Below are 18631 nucleotides of genomic sequence, written 5' to 3'. Positions count from 1 at the left end.
CTGAGGGCTGAGCCTAAAGCCTGGCAAGTCCTCTACCACTAAATTATAGCTCCAAGTCCCAAACAAAAGCTTTAATGGAGCAGATGTGGTAGCACTGCTAGCACTGAGGCAGAGGAGGAGAATCTGTGAGTTTTAAGACTCCAGGTCAGCCAGACTACATAGTAAAATCCTGTCTTAGCCAGGGGTTGGTGGCAGACGCCTTTAATCTCAGTACTGGGGAGGCAGAGGCAGTCAGATCTCTGTGAGTTTGAGGCCAGTCTGGTTTACAATGAGTTCCAGGACAGCCAAGGCTACACAGAAAAACCCTATCTCAAAAAAAGTTCTTTTTTTCCTATAAAGTTTTCTTTAAAAAAAAAAAAAGCAACCAGGCATGGTGGTGCACACCTTTAATCCCAGCACTTTGGAGGCAGAGGCAGGTAGATGGCTGTGAGTTTGAGGTAAGCCTGGTCTACAAAGCAAGTTTAGGACAGCCAAGGCTACAGAGAAACCCTGTCTTAAAAAACAAAAGCAAAAACAAAAAAATGCAGAGGGTTGAAGAAATGGCCTAGTAGTTAAGAGCACTACTGTTTTTCCAGAGACCATGGGTTCAATTCCCAGCACCACATGGCAGCTTACACTGTTTGCAGTTCCACTTCTAGGGGATCTAACACCTTCATACAGACAGACATGCAGGCAAAACACCAATGCACATTTAAACAAAAAATGCAGGGGCTGGAGAGATGGCTCAGTAGTTAAGAGCATTGTCTGTTCTACCAGAGGTCCTGAGTTCAATTCAAGCAACCACATGGTAGCTCCCAGCCACCTATAATGTGATCTGATGCCCTCCTCTTCTGGCATGCAGGTGTGCACGCAAATAAAGCATTCCTATACATAAAATAAATATATTAATTTTAAAGATGCAATTGAACCAGGCATTGTGTTTTATCTCTGCAATCCCATCTCAAACACCCATTAGGGGGAGGGGGATCCAGATAGCCTCAACAGACTTACCCTTGTGAAACTCTGGACCAAAGACAACAAAGACAAGAACTACCTCACCATTTAATCTAAGTTAACCGTTAGTCATAATTTTACAAATTTCAACTAAAGGTGAGCACTGTTACAGCAGAGTTGTAAGCACACTAGATCTACTTAAGATTTCCAGAGACCACTCATGATGAAGCAGCTCAGGTATAAACGAGGGCAGCCCACCCCAACTCGGCTTCTCTGCAAAGTGAAGCACCAGAGTGACAAAGTACACCACAAAGGGTCGAGTTTGTAACACAGGCGAAGACAGGACCAGGGTCCTGGTTTCAGCTCCAAGTTTACAAAATTAAGCAATGCAACCAACTATGGAGCCTTTAAGTTTTAAGGACAAAAAAAATTCTCACTTATCTACATAATTTCCCCTGTGGCCTTTAGTATGCAAAAAGTATGAAAAGCATCTTTTAAAGCTTATATATTTAAGAAAAATGTGAAGACAATATAATTACAGGAAGAATTCCTAGTGCTTTTATTATTTAGGGCTGCTATGCTAACTCCACTTCAGATGGACTCAGCAAAACTTGGATTTGACACTGCAATTACGGAACACATTTAGTCTTCTCTTGTGCCCTCTTCTGGATCCAGAAAAACAGTTTCTCATAGATTTGGGAATAACGGGTCATAACCCACAAGTAAGTCTCAAAACATATTCTACTTTTCTTAATTAGCGCTGTACACAATAAAGCAACAGCATTGTGTGACCAAACCACATAAAAACCCTGGCTCATCCCAACTGTTAATATCCTCATTTCCTAAACCCAGTTTCCCTCCTTATTCTTCATCCCAGTTTAAGATCTATTTTGAGGGGCGCCACCTCCAATAGTTTAGGGTATGCATCTCTCTGGAGTGATGAGTCCTGTAGGGAATACACAAACCTCAAAAAATATTAATTTTAAATCTAAACAGTACCACTATTTGACAACCTTAATACTTTCTTACCTTCTGAAAACCAAAATCAATGCAGTTACATAACTCCAAAGTTTCTAGGCTGCTGTAAGCCTTACAATTAAACACTTAACTTTTACTGCACACTATCAGTCCCTACTACCCTACATAAGAAAATCTGATATCCAATATCCAGCTGTCTTCAAAGTTATAGTCCACAATAAGTTTTTCACCAATAACTAATTACTTGTATTAAGTGACTTAACATTTAAGTGTTCCTTTTTCCTCTTCAATTTATAAACAGTTTTAATCTGTGACTACATAAACTTTGATGCTCACTAAGTATTTCCTCAGAACTTGTACGTGTTCTTTATGTTGTGCTTTATTTTATGTTAAATGAAATTCAATTTGGGGGTTGACATTAGTTTTAAAATGCACCAAACACCTTCCACTTTGATACCACCGAAAAAAAGGACTTGTCCAAGATAAAAAGGGTAATGACACAGCATATGGACCAGCCACTCACTCCCAGTTCATCGTTAAATTAAGAGGGGACCAAAAACTGCCTGTGCTGCCCCATCCAGTCGAGTTTGATTAATCCCTCCCGCAAAGAAACCACCCAAGCTCACAAGTTTAGGTGTTGAGTGGAAAACTAATGGAACTAGGTTTGAGTGGTTGTTTTCCTTAACCCCCCCCCCCCCGTCTGCCGCGCTCCCCCCCCCCCCCACCGGTAAGAAATGCGCTGCTCTAAAGGAAAGGTCTAAGTGAAAAAGCCGCCGAGGCGGAGTCGTGAGCGAACCTGGCAGGAGATGAGATTCCTGTGGCAGAGAAACTCGTGACCCGGGAGCTTGGTTCCCGCTGGGTACCCTACCCGGCCCCAGGCACCGCCTCTGCCCAAAATGAATCCCCTCTCCCCTCGCAGGCCCGCGGAACGCGCCGCCCGCCGCCTGCCCGGGCCTCCTTCCCTCCCCTCAAGCTCCTCTTCGAGGCCGGCTCCCCGCCCCGCCGCCCCCGGGAGCGGGAAACGCGGCCGCCGGCGCGCGGGGCCACGGTGCAGGCCGCTCCCCTCGTGGCCGCTTCCCTCCCCCACCTAACCGCCCCCGCCCCTCACCCCAGGGACCCGCCCGGGGCCGCGCGGCCGCCACCGGGTTACACAACCCGGCGCGGGGCGGGCGGGAGTGTGGGGGGGAGGGGTGCGGGCGGCGGCCGGCCGCAGTGCGGGGGGTTGGGGGGGGAGCGGGAGTACGAGGAGGGGGGGGGACACAGGACCGGGCGATGGCCGCGGAGGGTCCCGGGGCGGCGATCCCGGCGCGCCGTGTGGCCTTCGGCACCCTTCCCTCTCTCCCCCTCCCCCCTCCGCCGGCCGGAGTCGGTGACAGGAATCGGCTTCCAACATGGCGGACAGGAAGCGGCCCCGCGAGGAGGAGAGAACATTCCAGCCTCGCCGGCTCCCAGGCGAGCGGGGCCGGGAGCGCGGGCCTCCGGAGGAGCCTCGCGGGCAGACAGCGGGGTCCGGAGCCCAAAATGGTCGTTTGGGGGTGGGGTGGGGATGACCCCGAGGGACGAAGGGGGGGTCCCTCCGCCTGTTCTGCCCCCACCCCCACCCCGAGACAGCAAACCCCAAGGCCACAGGTGGGCTTGGGGCGGCTGGGGAGGGAGGACGCTTCCTCAACTCAACCCACAGCCCGGCTCCCCGCCGCCTGCTCCGGGTCTCGCGACACCGCCGGGGCCGGGATTCACTAGGCCTGCCTGAATTACATACACCTCGAGGGAATTTTTTTTTTTTCCTGAGGGCGGCCGAGTTTTACCCACATCCAGCCCAACTCCAGGGCCGCAGAAGATTTTTTTTAAAAAAAAAATAAATTTAATAAATAAAGGTTAGACTTCCAAGGCCGACAGCACAGGTCTGCCTCCGGCCGGGGCGGGGGCCGAGGAAGGTCACGCTGGCCTGGTTGGGCCTCTCCCATGCTGAAGGGAAGGAGAGGGCGCTGCAATCCCCACCTCGCGGCTCGCGCCCGGGGAAAAGGATGAAAGGGGGCATCCCCGGGCCCCGCGGGACGCACACCCCGACCCGGTCCGCGCTTTTCAGATCTAGCCCCACCCCCATCCCTTCCTTCTTCGCCTTTCCTCTCCATCCTCCCCCCCCCAACCCCCAACCCCCCCCAACCTCCCTCCAACCAAGTCCCCTTCCCCCCACCGCCCTCCCTTCTCGGACCTGTTTTCTTCTTCGGCGTTTCCTGGTGCTGCTGGAGGGTGTGTTTCTGCTCATGTTTCAGCGGCTTGGGCTGGGCCTTGGGGCTGCCCTCGGCTCCATGCTGCAGATACTGGTGAGGCTGCTGGTGATGGTGGTGGTGGTGGTGGTTGTGGCTGTGGTTGTAGAAATAATAATGGTGGTGGTGGTGCGACTGCTGTTGCTGCTGCTGCTGCTGCTGCTGCTGCTGCTGTTGGGGGTGATGGTGCGGATGGTGGTGGCTGTGATGGTGCTGAGGCTGTGGCTGGCCGGGCTTCTCCTCCATTGAAAGCGGCTGGGACTCCCTGGCTGAGGCTGCGGGCTGCTGCACCGTCAGGATCTGAGACTGCTTCTCCAGCGCTCGCTCAGTATATCTGAGCGCCTCTCGCCAGCGCACTGGTTAAGCGAGCGGATCTGCGTGATTGGCAGCCGCGCTCCAGCAATCAGGAGCCACGCTGCGCGTCAAGCCCCGCCCCTAGCCCAAATCCTCTTCCTTTTCCCCTGGCCAACGCCACTTACCCTATGCAACCTCACAGGGCCGGGCCTTCAACGTCAGCATTATGGCTCTCTCTTCTATCGCTTTCTCTCCTTCACCACGCAGTTAGCGAACAGCACTTTCTACACTCCTCACGGCAAGCAGGCTGATGTCGAGGGTAGCAGATTCCACTGACGGTTCTGCAGGCACTAGGAGCCATCTGTTGGTTTTGCACCTCCTAGAATCTGTTGGGGTTTTTTTTTTTGTGCGTGTGTGTGTGTGTGTTTTAAAATTCTTTTCCGTGTGTGTGTATGTGGTTTTTAAAATTATTTTCCGTGTGTGTGTGTGTGTGTTGTGTGTGTGTGTTTTAAATCCTTTTCCGGGTAGCCAGAGGGAGAAGCTCAATTCCTTTAACCCTTAGACTACGAAAGGGGCAAAACAAAAAGAGGAAATAAATACATTTTTTTTTTTAAGAATACAAGACCTTAACAACTCGATAGACCGTTTTGTATTCCGTATTCATTTTCCTTTGTATTCATATGCTAATCTCTTCCTTTCCACGGACGGATTATAAGCTTCCACAATGGGGTATCTGTGTAATTTTCTAAAAGGGCACAAAGGGCTTAAATCATTGTTTCTTTGTAGTTGAAGCAAAGGGGGGGGGCGGTGGATGAAAAATCTACACCGAAGTTTGTTTATTTTTTTTAATTAAATACCGCAGGTGAGGTCAAGTATGGAATCAAAATCAGTTTTAGAATAAGAGTTTTGAAAGTGAAGGGAGGGAGAAAGGACGCCTTCAAAAGTTCTTAAGGCTTTGTTTTTTACATTTTTTTTTTGTTTTGAATTTAAAGAAAACATTGAAATTTAAAGACATAGTTGCATTTTATGCTGTTAATTCAACCTGTCATAGTAGGAAGGAAGAGAGGTGTGATGACAACAGACACTACCCTTGGAATATATTTTTGTGGGGTTTGGCTGGGGTTTTGTTTGCTGTTTTGAACTGGTTTGTTTTTGAAACAGAATCTATGTAGCTCTGGTTGGCTTGGAACGTTTTATGTAGAACAGGCTGGCTTCTAACTAAGAGATGCCCCTGCCTCTGCCCCCTGAATGCTGGGATTAAAGTCCTATACCACCTCCCAGCCGATGTGCTAGTTCTTAAACAATATTACATGTATACTTGCTTTATAATTTGTTAAATTAGATATACGTTTGTCTATGTAATACAAGGGAAATTTTAAATGTAAAATTGACCATATTACCCTGTTTTTTGTTTTGTGACAGAGCCTTACTATTATACCCCTGACCGGCTTGGTATGATTCACTATGTAGCCCAGGCTAGCTCCGGACTTGTTGCAGCCCCCTGCCCCTACCTCACAAGTCCTGTCTTTACAGGCTTGTACCACCAAACCCAGTTCCTCCTAAAGCATTTTGAGTACACAGTGCAGGCTACTAAGACATTTCCACTACTGTCATGGTCAAGTGCATCTCTAGAACCTGCTTGCCTTGTAAAACTAAAGCTCCTCACCTTTTCAGTGGTGAAGCTCTTGAGGCTGGAGGGATGGATGGCTCCGCGGCTAAGAGCAGGTTCTGCTCTGACAAAGGACCAGACTTCCGTTCTGAGCACATAGCAATCTCATTATCATACATGACCCAGTCCCGGGGTCCAACCCTGACTTCCAAGGGCAGCAGGCACACACGTGACACACAACTAGGTGTATTGTGTGTGTGTGTGTTTTACCTGCATGTATGTATGTGAATTACATGTGTATCTGGTGCCTGCTAAAGTCAGAAGAGGGTGTCAGACCCTTTAGATATGGGACCATCAAGAATGCTTGTGAATCACCATGTGAGTGCAGAACACTAAACTTGGGTCTTCTGCACCAGCAACAAGTACCCTTAAACCCTGAGTCATCTCTGCAGCCCTGCTTTGATAATGTATTTTTGTTTGCCTGCTGTTTGTTTGGTGGGTTTTTGGTTTTTTGTGTTTGTTTGTGGGTTTTTGAGACAGGATTTCTCTGTGTAGACTTGGTTGCCCTGTAACGCACTCTATAGACTAGGCTGGCCTCAAACTCCCAGAGCTCTGCCTGCCTCTGCCTCCCTAGTGCTCGTTGTTTGTTCTCTTTGGTTTTTGTTTGTTTGGATTTTGGGTTTTTTTTGGGGGGGGGGTTGGTTGGTTGGATTTTTGTTTTTCTTTCTTTCTTTCTTTCTTATTTTTTTTTTGGTTTTTCGAGACCGGGTTTCTCTGTGTAGCCTTGGCTGGCCTGGACTCACTTTGTAGACCAGGCTGGCCTCAAACTCACAGCGATCCGCCTGCCTCTGCCTCCCGAGTGCTGGGATTAAAGGCGTGCGCCACCACGCCCAGCTTTTTTTTTTTTTTTTTTTTTTTGAGACAGGGTTTTTCTGTGTAGCCTTGGCTGTCCTGGACTCGCTTTGTAGACCAGGCTGGCCTCGAACTCACAGCGATCCGCCTGCCTCTGCCTCCCGAGTGCTGGGATTAAAGGCGTGCGCCACCACGCCCAGCTTGGTTTTTGGTTTTTCAAGACAGGGTTTCTCCGTGTAACACCTCTAGCTGTCCTGGAATTTGCTCATGGAGATCCACCTGCCTCTGCCTCGCAAGTGCTGGGATTAAAGGCATAAGCCACCACCGCCCAGCTGGTTGTTTGTTTTTTGTTTATTGTTATTTGAGTCAGAGTCTCTTATAGCCTAGACTGTCCATCTCACTTTGTAGTCAAGGATGACCTTGAACTGTTGACCTTTCTGCCTTCCAAATGTTGGTGTTTCTTTTCTTCTTTTTCCTCCCTGCCCTCAGTCCACCTGCTCTGTGCCCAAATATTGGTATTTCAAGTATTTGATACCATGCTTTCACTTACCATAATGTCCTTAAGATGTATTTATATTACATAACATGAATAAAAATGCCTTTCCTTTTTATTTTGGTTTTGGGCCTAGCCTTTAATGGCTGCACCATCTCTCCAGCCCTGTCTTTCCTTTTTATGACTAAATAATATTCCATGGTGAGTGAGTGTGTGCTTCCGGAAGGCATATACAGATTATGACTTTATTTTACTTTATTTTTTTGTTTGTTTGGTTGGTTGGTTGGTTGGTTTTTCGAGACAGGGTTTCTCTGTGTAACCTTGGCTGACCTGGACTCACTTTGTAGACCAGGCTGGCCTCGAACTCACAGCGATCCGCCTGCCTCTGCCTCCCGAGTGCTTGGATTAAAGGCGTGCGCCACCACCGCCCAGCCTTTTTTTTTTCTTTTTTAAATATAAGTATTTTATTTTTAAGATTTATTGATTAACTATACAGTATGCACCAGATCACATTATAGGTGGTTGTGAGCCACCATGTGGTTGCTGGGAATATTTTACTTTATTATGACATATATTTTATAGTTTGTAAAATGTGACTTGAGAGGTAGAGATGGCAATTTTCTATGAGTTTGAGGCCAGCCTGGTCTACATAGCAAGATAAAGTTGCCAGGGCTACCTAGTAAGATTCTACTTTTTAAATTTTTTTTAAATTACGTGTATGTGTGTATGTGCATGTGCATGCAGTGCCCTCAGAGGCCAGAAGAGAGTTAGACCCCAGAAATTTGTTTAGGGTCTTTTCAGAAATTATTGAAATTCTGAAAAAAGGAAGAAAGAAATTCTGTCCAGCCAGAGTTTGAATCCTAGCACCCAAATCAGGGCCTCACAAAAGTCTATGACTTCATCTCAAAATGGTCTACTGCCCTCTTTTTGGCCCCCTTAGAGACACACACACACACACACACACACACATGCATACACGCATACACACAGAGACATAGGATCTTACTGTGTCCCCCTAGCTGGCCTGAAGCTGGAGAAGCCATCTCTTCTGTCCTATCCTGTTTTATTTTAAAAACTGCTGTTTATGTTGCTGACTGGAGTTCCTTTCTTTCTTTCTTTTAATTATTAAATTAATTTTAGTTTGGGATTAGGGACACAGTTTCTTTTCTTTCTTTTTTCTGTTCCCGCCCCACCTCCTCAGAATTTTTCTGTGTAGCCTTGGCTGCCCTGGACCTGCTTTGTAGACCAGGCTGGCCTGGATTTACAGAGATCCGCCTGCCTCTGCCTCCCTAGCTCTGGGATTACCAGAGTGCACCACCACCACAGGCCCCCGCTAGGACAGAATTATTTTTCTTTCTCTTTTCTTCTCCTCTTCTTTCTCTTGTTCCTCTTCTTCTCCTTCCTCCTCTTCCCCCTCCTCCTCTTCTTCTCCCTCGTCCTCCTCCCTCCTCCCCTTCCCTCCTTCCCCCTCCTTCTCCTTCTTTAGAAACTTTGTGTTGGGGCTGGAGAGATGGCTCAGAGGTTAAGAGCACTGGCTGCTCTTCCAGAGGTCCTGAGTTCAATTCCCAGCACCCACATGGTGGCTCACAACCATCTATAATGTAATCTGGTGCCCTCTTCTGGCCTGCAGGTGTACATGCAGGCAGCGCACTGTATACATAATAAAGAAATAAATAAAGATACACACACACACACACACATATATCTTACAAAAAAAAAAAAAAGACTCCATTTTAAAGAAAAAGAAGTTTTGTGGTCGCTGGTGAAGCCTCCAGCATGAGAACCAGCAGGGAATAAAAGCAGCAGGAATGGCTGGTGAGCCCTGGAGCCTCACAGGGTGAAGAGGACGAGGAGGGCAACCATCAAACAGAAGGGCCCCTGTGGCCTCAGACAGGGCAAAGGAATAGCATAGGAAGAGGAGTGTAGCATAGCCAATAAGCAAGGTACCACACCGTTCCAAAGCCAGCCTGTAATCCAGCCACACCAACTGGCAGCCCCAGGACTTGGCTGATGTGTCAGTGTTTCAGAAAACAACACTGGTCTGGAACTCTTGTCTGGCCACTTGGAGCAGGGAGCTGCTGCAGGAAGGCTTTTTAGATGGGGCCTCTGGTCTACTCAGGGAGGCAGATACAGCCCAAATTAGATAGGGAGCTTATCAGAATTGGAGAAAATAGCAGCACCTTGCTGTTCTGCATTCCTTTTGTTTTGTTTTGTTTGGTTTTTTTGAGACAGGGTTTCTCTTTGTAGCCCTGGCTGTCCTGGACTCACTTTGTAGACCAGGTTGGCCTTGAACTCACAGCGATCCGCCTGCTTCTGCCTCCCGAGTGCTGGGATTAAAGGTGTGCACCACCACACCCAGCAACATTTTTAAAATAGAAATTCTGTCCTAGAGCAGGGAAAGCCTGTGGGTCAAGCAGAGGCTGCAGGGGAGCACGAGTACATATTCAAAAGAAATGCAGAGCCCCGGGCGTGGTGGCGCACGCCTTTAATCCCAGCACTCGAGAGGCAGAGGCAGGTGGATCTCTGTGAGTTCACCACCAGTCTGGTCTACAAAGTGAGTCCAGGACAGTCAAGGCTACACAGAGAAACCCCATCTCTAAAAAACAAACAAACAAACAAAGATAATATCAGAAGCCAGGCGTGGTGGCACACACCTTTAATCCCAGCACTCAGGAGGCAGAGGCAGGTGGATCACTGTGAGTTTGAGGCCAGCCTGGTCTACAAAGTGAGTCCAAGACAGCCAAGGATACACAGAGAAACCCTGACTAGAAAAAAACAAAAAACAAAAAACAAAAAAACACCAAAAAAAAAAAAAAGATAATATCAGCATTTTTTCTTCTTAAAATTTTTGTATGTCTTATAAGTGCTTTGCCTGCATGTATGTCTGTCCACCATGTGTGTCTGGTGGCTCAGAGGCCATAGAAGACCATAAGCTCCTCTAGGAATGGGGCTACGGACTGTTGTGAGCGTCTGTGTGGATGCCAGGAGTCAAACCCCTGCTCCTTTAGAAGAGACCCATCTCTCCAGCCCCAACATATATTTTTTCTTACTGAGAGCCATGGAAAGCCTGGCTCCATCACTATTAAAATGCTAATAACATCCTGGAGTTGGACTTAGAAGCATAACCTCAGGTCATACCTGGTGGTTTATGCCTTCCATCTCAGCCCGCGATGATTACTATAACACTGAGGACAGCCTGAGTTACATAATGAGTTCCAGGCCAGCTAGGGCCACACAGGGAGATCCTGCCTCAAAGGACAGAAAAAAGAAAAAAAGCACAAGCTTTATCTATATAGTATGACTGCATATACAAAAGTAATTCAAGCTGGGCATGGTGGCACATGTCTTTAATCCCAGCACTCAGGAGGCAGAGGCAGTCGGAGAGGCTAGCCTGGTCTACCAAGTGAGTCCAGACAGCCAAGGCTGTTACACAGTGAAACCCTGTCTCCACACACACGCACACCCCAAAAAAAACTTAATTCAAAGGGAAGTTGAAAATGAAAACTATAAAATATGGTTTTTGTTTTGTTTTGTTTTTGAGACAGGGTTTCTCTGTGTAGCCATGGCTGTCCTAGACTCACTTGGTAGACCAGGCTGGCCTCGAACTCTGCCTCTGCCCCCAGAGTGCTGGGAGAAAGGCATGCGCCACCACACCCAGCCAATGAAATCTGTTTAATCTATCTAATTTATACATTTGCGAGTATTTATTGAACAATTTCTATTTGTTTACTTTGGGGGGAGGTATTGTAAGACAGGGTCTCATTATTGTAACCATAGACGGCATGGAACTCACAGCAAGCCTCCCGCCTCTGCCCCCAGAGCACAGGGATCCCAGGCGTGCACTCTGCACGCAGCTTGTTTATTTTGTTTTGGTAGTGCCCAGTAGCTGGAGCTCACTCACTGTGTGGCCAAGGCTGTCCTTGAACTCATTATTCCCTGCCTCCACCTCCTGTGTCCTGGTATTACAGGCATGGCTCATCACACCTCGCTAACTATTGGACATTTTCTCTTTCCCAGCTATTATGCGCTTCTTTGGAATTTTGCTGTTCCTCTTTGTACAGTCCGGGAGATTAATTAAGTAGGGTTGCAAGACTACCTCAATTAGCAAATAAACATCACTTCTCTAACACCTTATTTTTCACGTGCCTTTAATCTTCTCCTTTGGGTACTATTGCAATGCAGAAATACAGAAACTTTGAGCTTTGGCTTTCAGTTTTCTTGTCTTTACGTTATGGAGGATGGGCAGCATGGCCTCTAACTTCCTCCCCACTCTGGTGTCTTATCATGCATTGTCTGCTCTTTCTTCTTTTTTGTTTTTTATTTTATTTTATTTTTTTTCCGAGAGAAGATTCTCTGTGTTGCCTTGACTGTCCTGGAGTTGCTTTGTAGACCAGGCTGGCCTCCAACTCACAGCGGTCTGCCTGCCTCTGCCTCCCGAGTGCTGCCGAGTGCTGGGATTAAAGGTGTGCACCACCACCGCCGGCTGACTTTATAGGAAAAACTTTTTTTTTTTTTTTTTGGTTTTTTGAGAAGAAATTTTAATCAGGAAAAGTATTGGGTAGTTTAATGTAGATGGGAATTTGCTCTCTAGTGTTAGTTTCAAAATAAGACAAATCAGTGTCACATTCACTGCTTCATTTTAGCAGGCAAGAGATTTTATTCATGCATCTGTGAGAGCTAAAGAAACTCCATTTTGTGCTAGGCATCCATCTTGGTACCTAATAGCTTGGCAACCCTGACTCCTTGATATGGGCATAAGTTTTTGATGTTCTTGTTTTGGTTTTGTTTGTTTTGTTTTGTTTTTGAGACAGGGTTTCTCTGTGTAGCCTTGGCTGTCCTGGACTCACTTTGTAGACCAGGCTGGCCTCGAACTTATAGCGATCTGCCTGCCTCTGCCTCCTGAGTGCTGGGATTAAAGGCGTGTGCCACCACTGCCTGTCCTGTTTTGGTTTTTTTGAGACAGCGTTTCTTGTATAGCCCTGGCTGTCCTGGACTCTTTGTAGATTTGAACTAACAGAGATAAAAGTTTTTGTTGTTGGTTTGTTATTTTTTTTCAAGACAGGGTTTCTCTGTGTACTACTGGCTGTCTTGGAACTCACTGTGTAGTCCAGGCTGGCCTTAAACTCACAGAGATCTTTGTGCTTCTGCCTCTGCTGAGACTACAGGCATATGCCACCACCACCCAGCTTTGTAACCCTCTTTAGAAAAACCAAAAAAGAAAAGAAAAAATAAAATAAAATAAAAGGAAGATACACATATGTAGGAAAGAACTTGGTCTATAATTCAGTGGTGGAGCCTTAACATGCATGAACCCTTGAATTGAACTCTCAGTACAAAAAAAACCAAAAAACAAAAAACTAAGAGAATTGGATTTTTTTGGTAAAGGTATTTATGCTAAGCATGCCTTTAATCCCAGCATTCAGAAGGCAGAGGCAGGTGGATCTTTGTGAGATCCTCACGTGCTTGAAAGTTTTTGCAGAAGCCAGAATACTTTAGCCTGATGGCACATTCCTTTAATTCCAGCTCTGGGCAGACAGAGACAGGTGGATCTCTGTGAGTTCAAGGCCAGCCTGGGCTATGTAGTGAGTTTTAGGACAGCCAGGGCTATGTGGAGAGGCCTCACTTCAAAAACAAACAAACACCAGAAGAGTGTGTCAAATGCCCTAAAATTAGAGTTACAGACAGGTGTGAGCAAATGTTTTTAATTGTTGCTCTGTTTTTTTTTTTCCTTTCTTTCTTGTTTCTTTTTGTTTGTTTGTTTGTTTTTCAAGATAGGGTTTCTCTGTGTAGCCTTAGCTGTCCTACACTCAATTTGTAGACCAGGCTGGCCTCCAACTCACAGCGATCTGCCTGCTTCTGCTCCTGAGTGCTGGGATTAAAGGCGTGCGCCACCACGCCCGGCTCAGAATATTTTTTTGTTTTGTTTTTGTTTTTATTTTTATTTTATTTTATTTTATTTTTTAAAGATTTATTTATTAGCTTACATGTCAATAGAGGGCACCAGATCTCATTACAGATGGCTGTGAGCCACCATGTGGTTGCTGGGAACTGAACTCAGGACCTCTGGAAGAGCAGTCAGTGCTCTTAACCTCTGAGCCATCTCTCCAGCCCTTGTTTTTGTTTTTAAAGACAGGGTTTCTCTGTGTAGCCTTGACTGTCCTGGACTCGCTTTCAGAATGTTTTGTTTTTTTTTTTAAAGAAAGAAAAATTGGGCTAAGTCATTCTAGGCAATCTCCATCATTTGGCTGTACTTCCTTTCTTTTCTTTGCCTAGGAAGTACTTAGGGAAGATTATTCCCAGCTCCCAGGACACTGGCAGGGGTCTCACTAGTGACCAGGACTTAATGTGAGCTACCCAGGCAGGGCCTAACATGTTCTGCTTTGTACAGGTATTATCCTCCTACAAGGACGTCCGGTTCTGTGTGTATACACACACACACACACACACACACACACACACAGAGAGAGAGAGAGAGAGAGAGAGAGAGAGAGAGAGAGAGAGGGAGGGAGAGAGAATAATATGTATCAGGTTTTTACTATTCAAAATGTATATACATATGGACTTGAGAGACCACTTAGTAGTTAAGAGCACGGCTGCTTGTCCAGAGACTCCAGTGTTCAAATCCCAGCAACCACATGGCAGCTCACAACTCCAATCCTAAAGGATCTGATGCCCCCTTCTGGCCTCTATGGCTACTGCATGCTTATGGTACACGTCCTGGTTCACACCTTTAATCCCAGCACTCCGGAGGCAGAGGCTGGCGGATCACTGTGAGTTTGAGGCCAGCCCGGTCTACAGAGTGAATCCAGGACAGCCAAGGCTACACAGAGAAACCCTGTATCGAAAAACCAACCAAACAAAATTATATAGTTTTATGTTGTTGTTGTTCTGGCTGATCAGGCCTCGAACTCACCATGATCCACCTGCCTTTGCCTCCCCCAGTTCTGGGTTTATAGGCGTTTGCCACTGTGCCCCACTCCAACTTTCTAATAAAGTTATTAAACATTGCACAATTCAATGCTTCGTTGAGTCTGAGTTGTAGGAGGAGAGGCCTTGAGGCTCTCTACCTGATGAGGCAGAACCACTAGCTCGTCTCACAGGCTGCCTACTACTAGCCTAAATACACTGCGAGGCGATTGAGACGCCTCAGCATAATGCTGGCCTCTGGCCTTGTCAACCTAAATTTAGTCTCAGGACCAACTGATGGAGGGAGAACAGACCCCCCCCCCCAAGATACCCTCTGACCACCACGCATGTGCTGTCACATGTCCCACCCTCCTCAAATTAAATACATTTAATAAAAAAATACAATTAAAATGTTTTTAAAAGATGGCCGGACTTGTTGGCGCACACCTTGAATCTCAGTTCTCAGGAGCAGAGGCAGGCAGATCTCTGTGAGTTCAAGACCAGCCTGATGTATAAATCAAGTTCAAGGACAATCAGGGCTACACAGAGAAACCTTTTTTTTTTTCTTTTCTTTTCTTTTTTTTTTTCTTTTTAAAACAATTTTTTTTTTTTTTTTTAGTTTTTCAAGACAGGGTCTCTCTGTGTAGCCTTGGCTGTCCTGGACCCGCTTTGTAGACCAGGCTGGCCTCAAACTCACAGCGATCCGCCTGCCTCTGCCTCCCGAGTGCTGTGATTAAAGGTGTGCGCCACCACGCCCGGCCTAAAACAAGTTTTTTTTTCCTTCTTTTCGTTTTTTGAGACAGGGTTTCTCTATGTTATCTTGGTCATCCTGGACTTGCTTTGTAGACCAGGTTGGCCTCGAACTCACAGCGATCCTCCTGCCTCACCTCCCGAGTGCTAGGATTAAAGGCGTGTGCCAACAAGCCCTGCAGGTTTTTGATTTTTCAAGACAGGGTTTCTCTGTGTAACAGCTCTGGCTGTCCTGGACTCTCTTTGATAGAACAGGCTGGCCTTCAACTCACAGAGCTCCACCTGCCTCTGCCTCGAGAGTGCTGGGATCCACCATCCAGCCTAAGAGTATATATTTAAAAACATTATTGTTGTTGTTGTTGTTGTTGTTTTGAAAAAAGGGTTCTTGCCAGGCATGGTGGTGCATGCCTTTAATCCCAGCACTCTGGAGGCAGAGGCAGGCAGATCTCTGTGAGTTCGAAGCCAGCCTGGTCTACAAAGCGAATCCAGGACACCCAAGGCTACATAGAGAAACCCTGTCTCAAAAAAACCAATATAGGCTGGGCGGTGGTGGCGCATGGCTTTAATTCTAGCACTTGGGAGGCAGAGGCAGGCGGATCACTGTGAGTTCGAGGAAGGCCTGGTCTACAAAATGAGTCTAGGACAGCCAAAGCTACACAGAGAAACTCTGTCTCAAAAAAAAAAAAAAAAAATATATATATATATATAGCCAATACCCAGGTACTTTGCTAATACAATCTTATTTTATATGTGACTGGAAAGAGTACAAGTTGTGGAGTTCCCAATTTTTTATTATTATTATTATTATTATTATTATTATTATTATTATTATTATTGGTTTTTTGAGACAGGATTTCTCTGTATAATAGCCTTTTCTGTCCTGGAACTCTCTTTGTAGACCAGGCTGGCCTCGAACTGAGTGCTGGCATTAAAGGCATGCGCCACCATGCCCAGCTGAGTTCCCAATTTTTAAAATTAATTTGTATTTGTTATTATTTTGTGTGCATTGGTATTTTGCCTGCACATACGTCTGTGGGAGGGTGTTGAGTGGCCTGGAACTGGAGCTACAGAGCGTGAGCCTTCATGTGGGTGCTGGGAATTTGAACCCTGGTTCTCTGGAAGAGCAGCCAGGGCTCTTAACCACTGAACTCTCTCCAGCCCCAAGTTCCTGATTTATTAAATGGCCAAACAAATGGTTCTAGGATTACAGACAGGTGCCACCACACCCAGCAATAAATATAATCAGTCCCATTCTTAGTCATTTGCTCTCTTATCTCACTATGTAGCCCTGACTGGCACAGAACTCACGATGTAGGCCAGGCTGGGCTCCAACTCACAGAAATCCACCTGCCTCTGGCTCCTCTCCCTGCTATTGGGATTAAAAGTGTGTGTTACCCGTTGTAACCAGGTCCTCTGGAAGAGCAGCCAGTGCTCTTAGCTCCAGAGCCACCTCTGCCACCCCAGCCTGGAACTCTTGACAATCCTCTGCTTCTCTGCAGCCACCAGGCCCAGTCTCATAACTGCTTACTTGTTATATTGTCTTAGATCCCTCAGAGTATTTCAGATGTATCATGTCCAAAACCAACCTGTACACCCATAAAGTCTCATCATTGTAACTGTGTAAACATGAGCCGAGATATGTGTGTGTGTGTGTGTGTGTGTGTGTGTGTGTGTGTGTATTTATATGAAAAACATGACCATGAATTTGGAAGACAGCAAGGAGGCCATATGGAGGGGTATGGAGTGGGGGAAAGGAGAAATTATGTAATTGTAATCCCAGAAAAAAATTTTTTAAAGGGTTTATTTCTTTATTTTATGTGTGTGCTCTATCTGTATGTACATCTGAAGGCCAGAAGAGGGCACCAGATCTCATTATAGATGGTTGTAAGCCACCATGTGGTTGCTGGGAATTGAACTCAGGACCTTCGGAAGAGGAGTTAGTGCCCTTAACCTCTGAGCCATCTCTCCGGCCCCCCAGAAAAAAATTTAAGAGATTTATTTATTTATTAAGTATACAGTGTTGTGCCTGCATGTATGTCTGGACTACAGAAGAGGGCAGCAGACCGCGTTATAGATGGTTATGAGCCACCATGTGGTTGCTGGGAATTGAACTCAGGACCTTTGGAAGAGCAGTGAAAACCAAGTTGGGCAGAAAAAGGTTATGGGTTACAGTCCATCCCCGTGGGATGCCAAGCAGGAGCTCATGGCGGGAGCTGAAGCAGAGGCCATGGAAGCTGGCCTTGCTTCCCTGGCTTGCTTGGCTACCTACCACCACCACCACCACCACCGCCCCCCCAGAACGGGTTTCTCTATGTAGCCTTGACTGTCCTGGACTTTGTAGACCAGGCTGGCCTCGAACTCATAGCGATCCACCTGCCTCTGCCTCCCAAGTGCTAGGATTAAAGGCGTGTGCCACCACTGTCCAGCCCACTAGCCAATTTAATGAGGCAATTCCTCAATTAAGAATTTCTCAAGTCAGGCATGGTGGCACACACCTTTAATCCCAGCACTTAGGAGGCAGATTGCTGTGAGTTTGAGGCCAGCCCGGTCTACAAAGTGAGTCCAGCACAGCCAAGGCTACACAGAGAAACTCTGTCTCAAAAAGGCCAAAAAACAAAGAAAAATTAATCAGTACATTTAGCAACTGTGAGATCCTGGGTCCAATACCTAGTATCACCAAAATTTTGTTTCTTCATTTATAAGTCACATCATGGCATTCCTCACCTCCAAATTCATTTTATATCACTCTCCTCTCAACTACTGTATTACAACCATTCACTGTAATTGTAAGTGCTCTACACAAGAAACAGCGCAGGAGCCGGGCATGGTGGTGCACAACTGTAATCCCAGCACTGGAGGAGGCAGAGGCAGGCGGGTCTCCGTGAGTTCAAGGCCAGCCTGGCCTACTAATTGAGTTCCAGGACAGCCAGAGCCACACAGAGAAACCCTGTCTCGAAAAACAAACAGAAAGAAAAAGAGTGAAAAAGCAACGAAAAAGAAACTGCAATCTATTTGTGCTACGTTATCCTGAGGACTGACTTAAATGCCCCAACATTGTGCAGAAAGAAGGCATTCTTATCTCTTCATTTTGTGCTTGTCACGTTAAGACAAAGAGCCTGCTTTGGTTTGATTCCCAGTTCCAGTAGTCTGCGGCTCACAACCTGAAACTCCAGCTTTCAGGGGCTCTGCTGACCTCTTCTGGCTTCTGCGAGCACTGTATCCCCGTGTGCACACTTTCACATTCACTGTACCTCACACAACACGTATAATTTTTTGGGGGGGGGGGGGTTGAGACAGAGTCTCTCTGTGTAGCCTTGGCTGTCCTGGACTCACTTTGTAGACCAGGCTGGCCTTGAACTCACAGCGATCCGCCTGCCTCTGCCTCCCGAGTGCTGGGATTAAAGGCGTGCGCCACCACGCCCGGCCTACAATACGTATAATTAAAAAGGAAATAAATATGCTGTGTCATTGCACAGCTCTAGGGATTGACCTAACGGGGTGGGGTGCAAGATAAGGAAAAAATGACAGACCCAGGCAAGCTGGGATTGC

General features: G+C 46.7%; 1 protein-coding gene across 1 annotated transcript in view; it reads right to left on the bottom strand.

Annotated features, from left to right (window-relative positions):
• The window catches only part of NUFIP2 (nuclear FMR1 interacting protein 2), a 30626-nt gene extending 26076 nt beyond the window's left edge, over nt 1–4550 (bottom strand). Inside the window, exon 1 of the mRNA XM_084749194.1 lies at nt 4124–4550. Coding sequence (XP_084605320.1) covers nt 4124–4424 — 301 coding nt within the window. The 5' untranslated portion in view covers nt 4425–4550. The remainder of the gene's footprint in view (nt 1–4123) is intronic.
• Between the last annotated feature and the right edge of the window lie 14081 nt (nt 4551–18631).

This window comes from Acomys minous (genome assembly GCF_964271855.1).
Source record: "Acomys minous genome assembly, chromosome: 12".
NCBI lineage: Eukaryota > Metazoa > Chordata > Mammalia > Rodentia > Muridae > Acomys > Acomys minous.
This window is presented reverse-complemented; position numbering and strand designations above follow the sequence as displayed.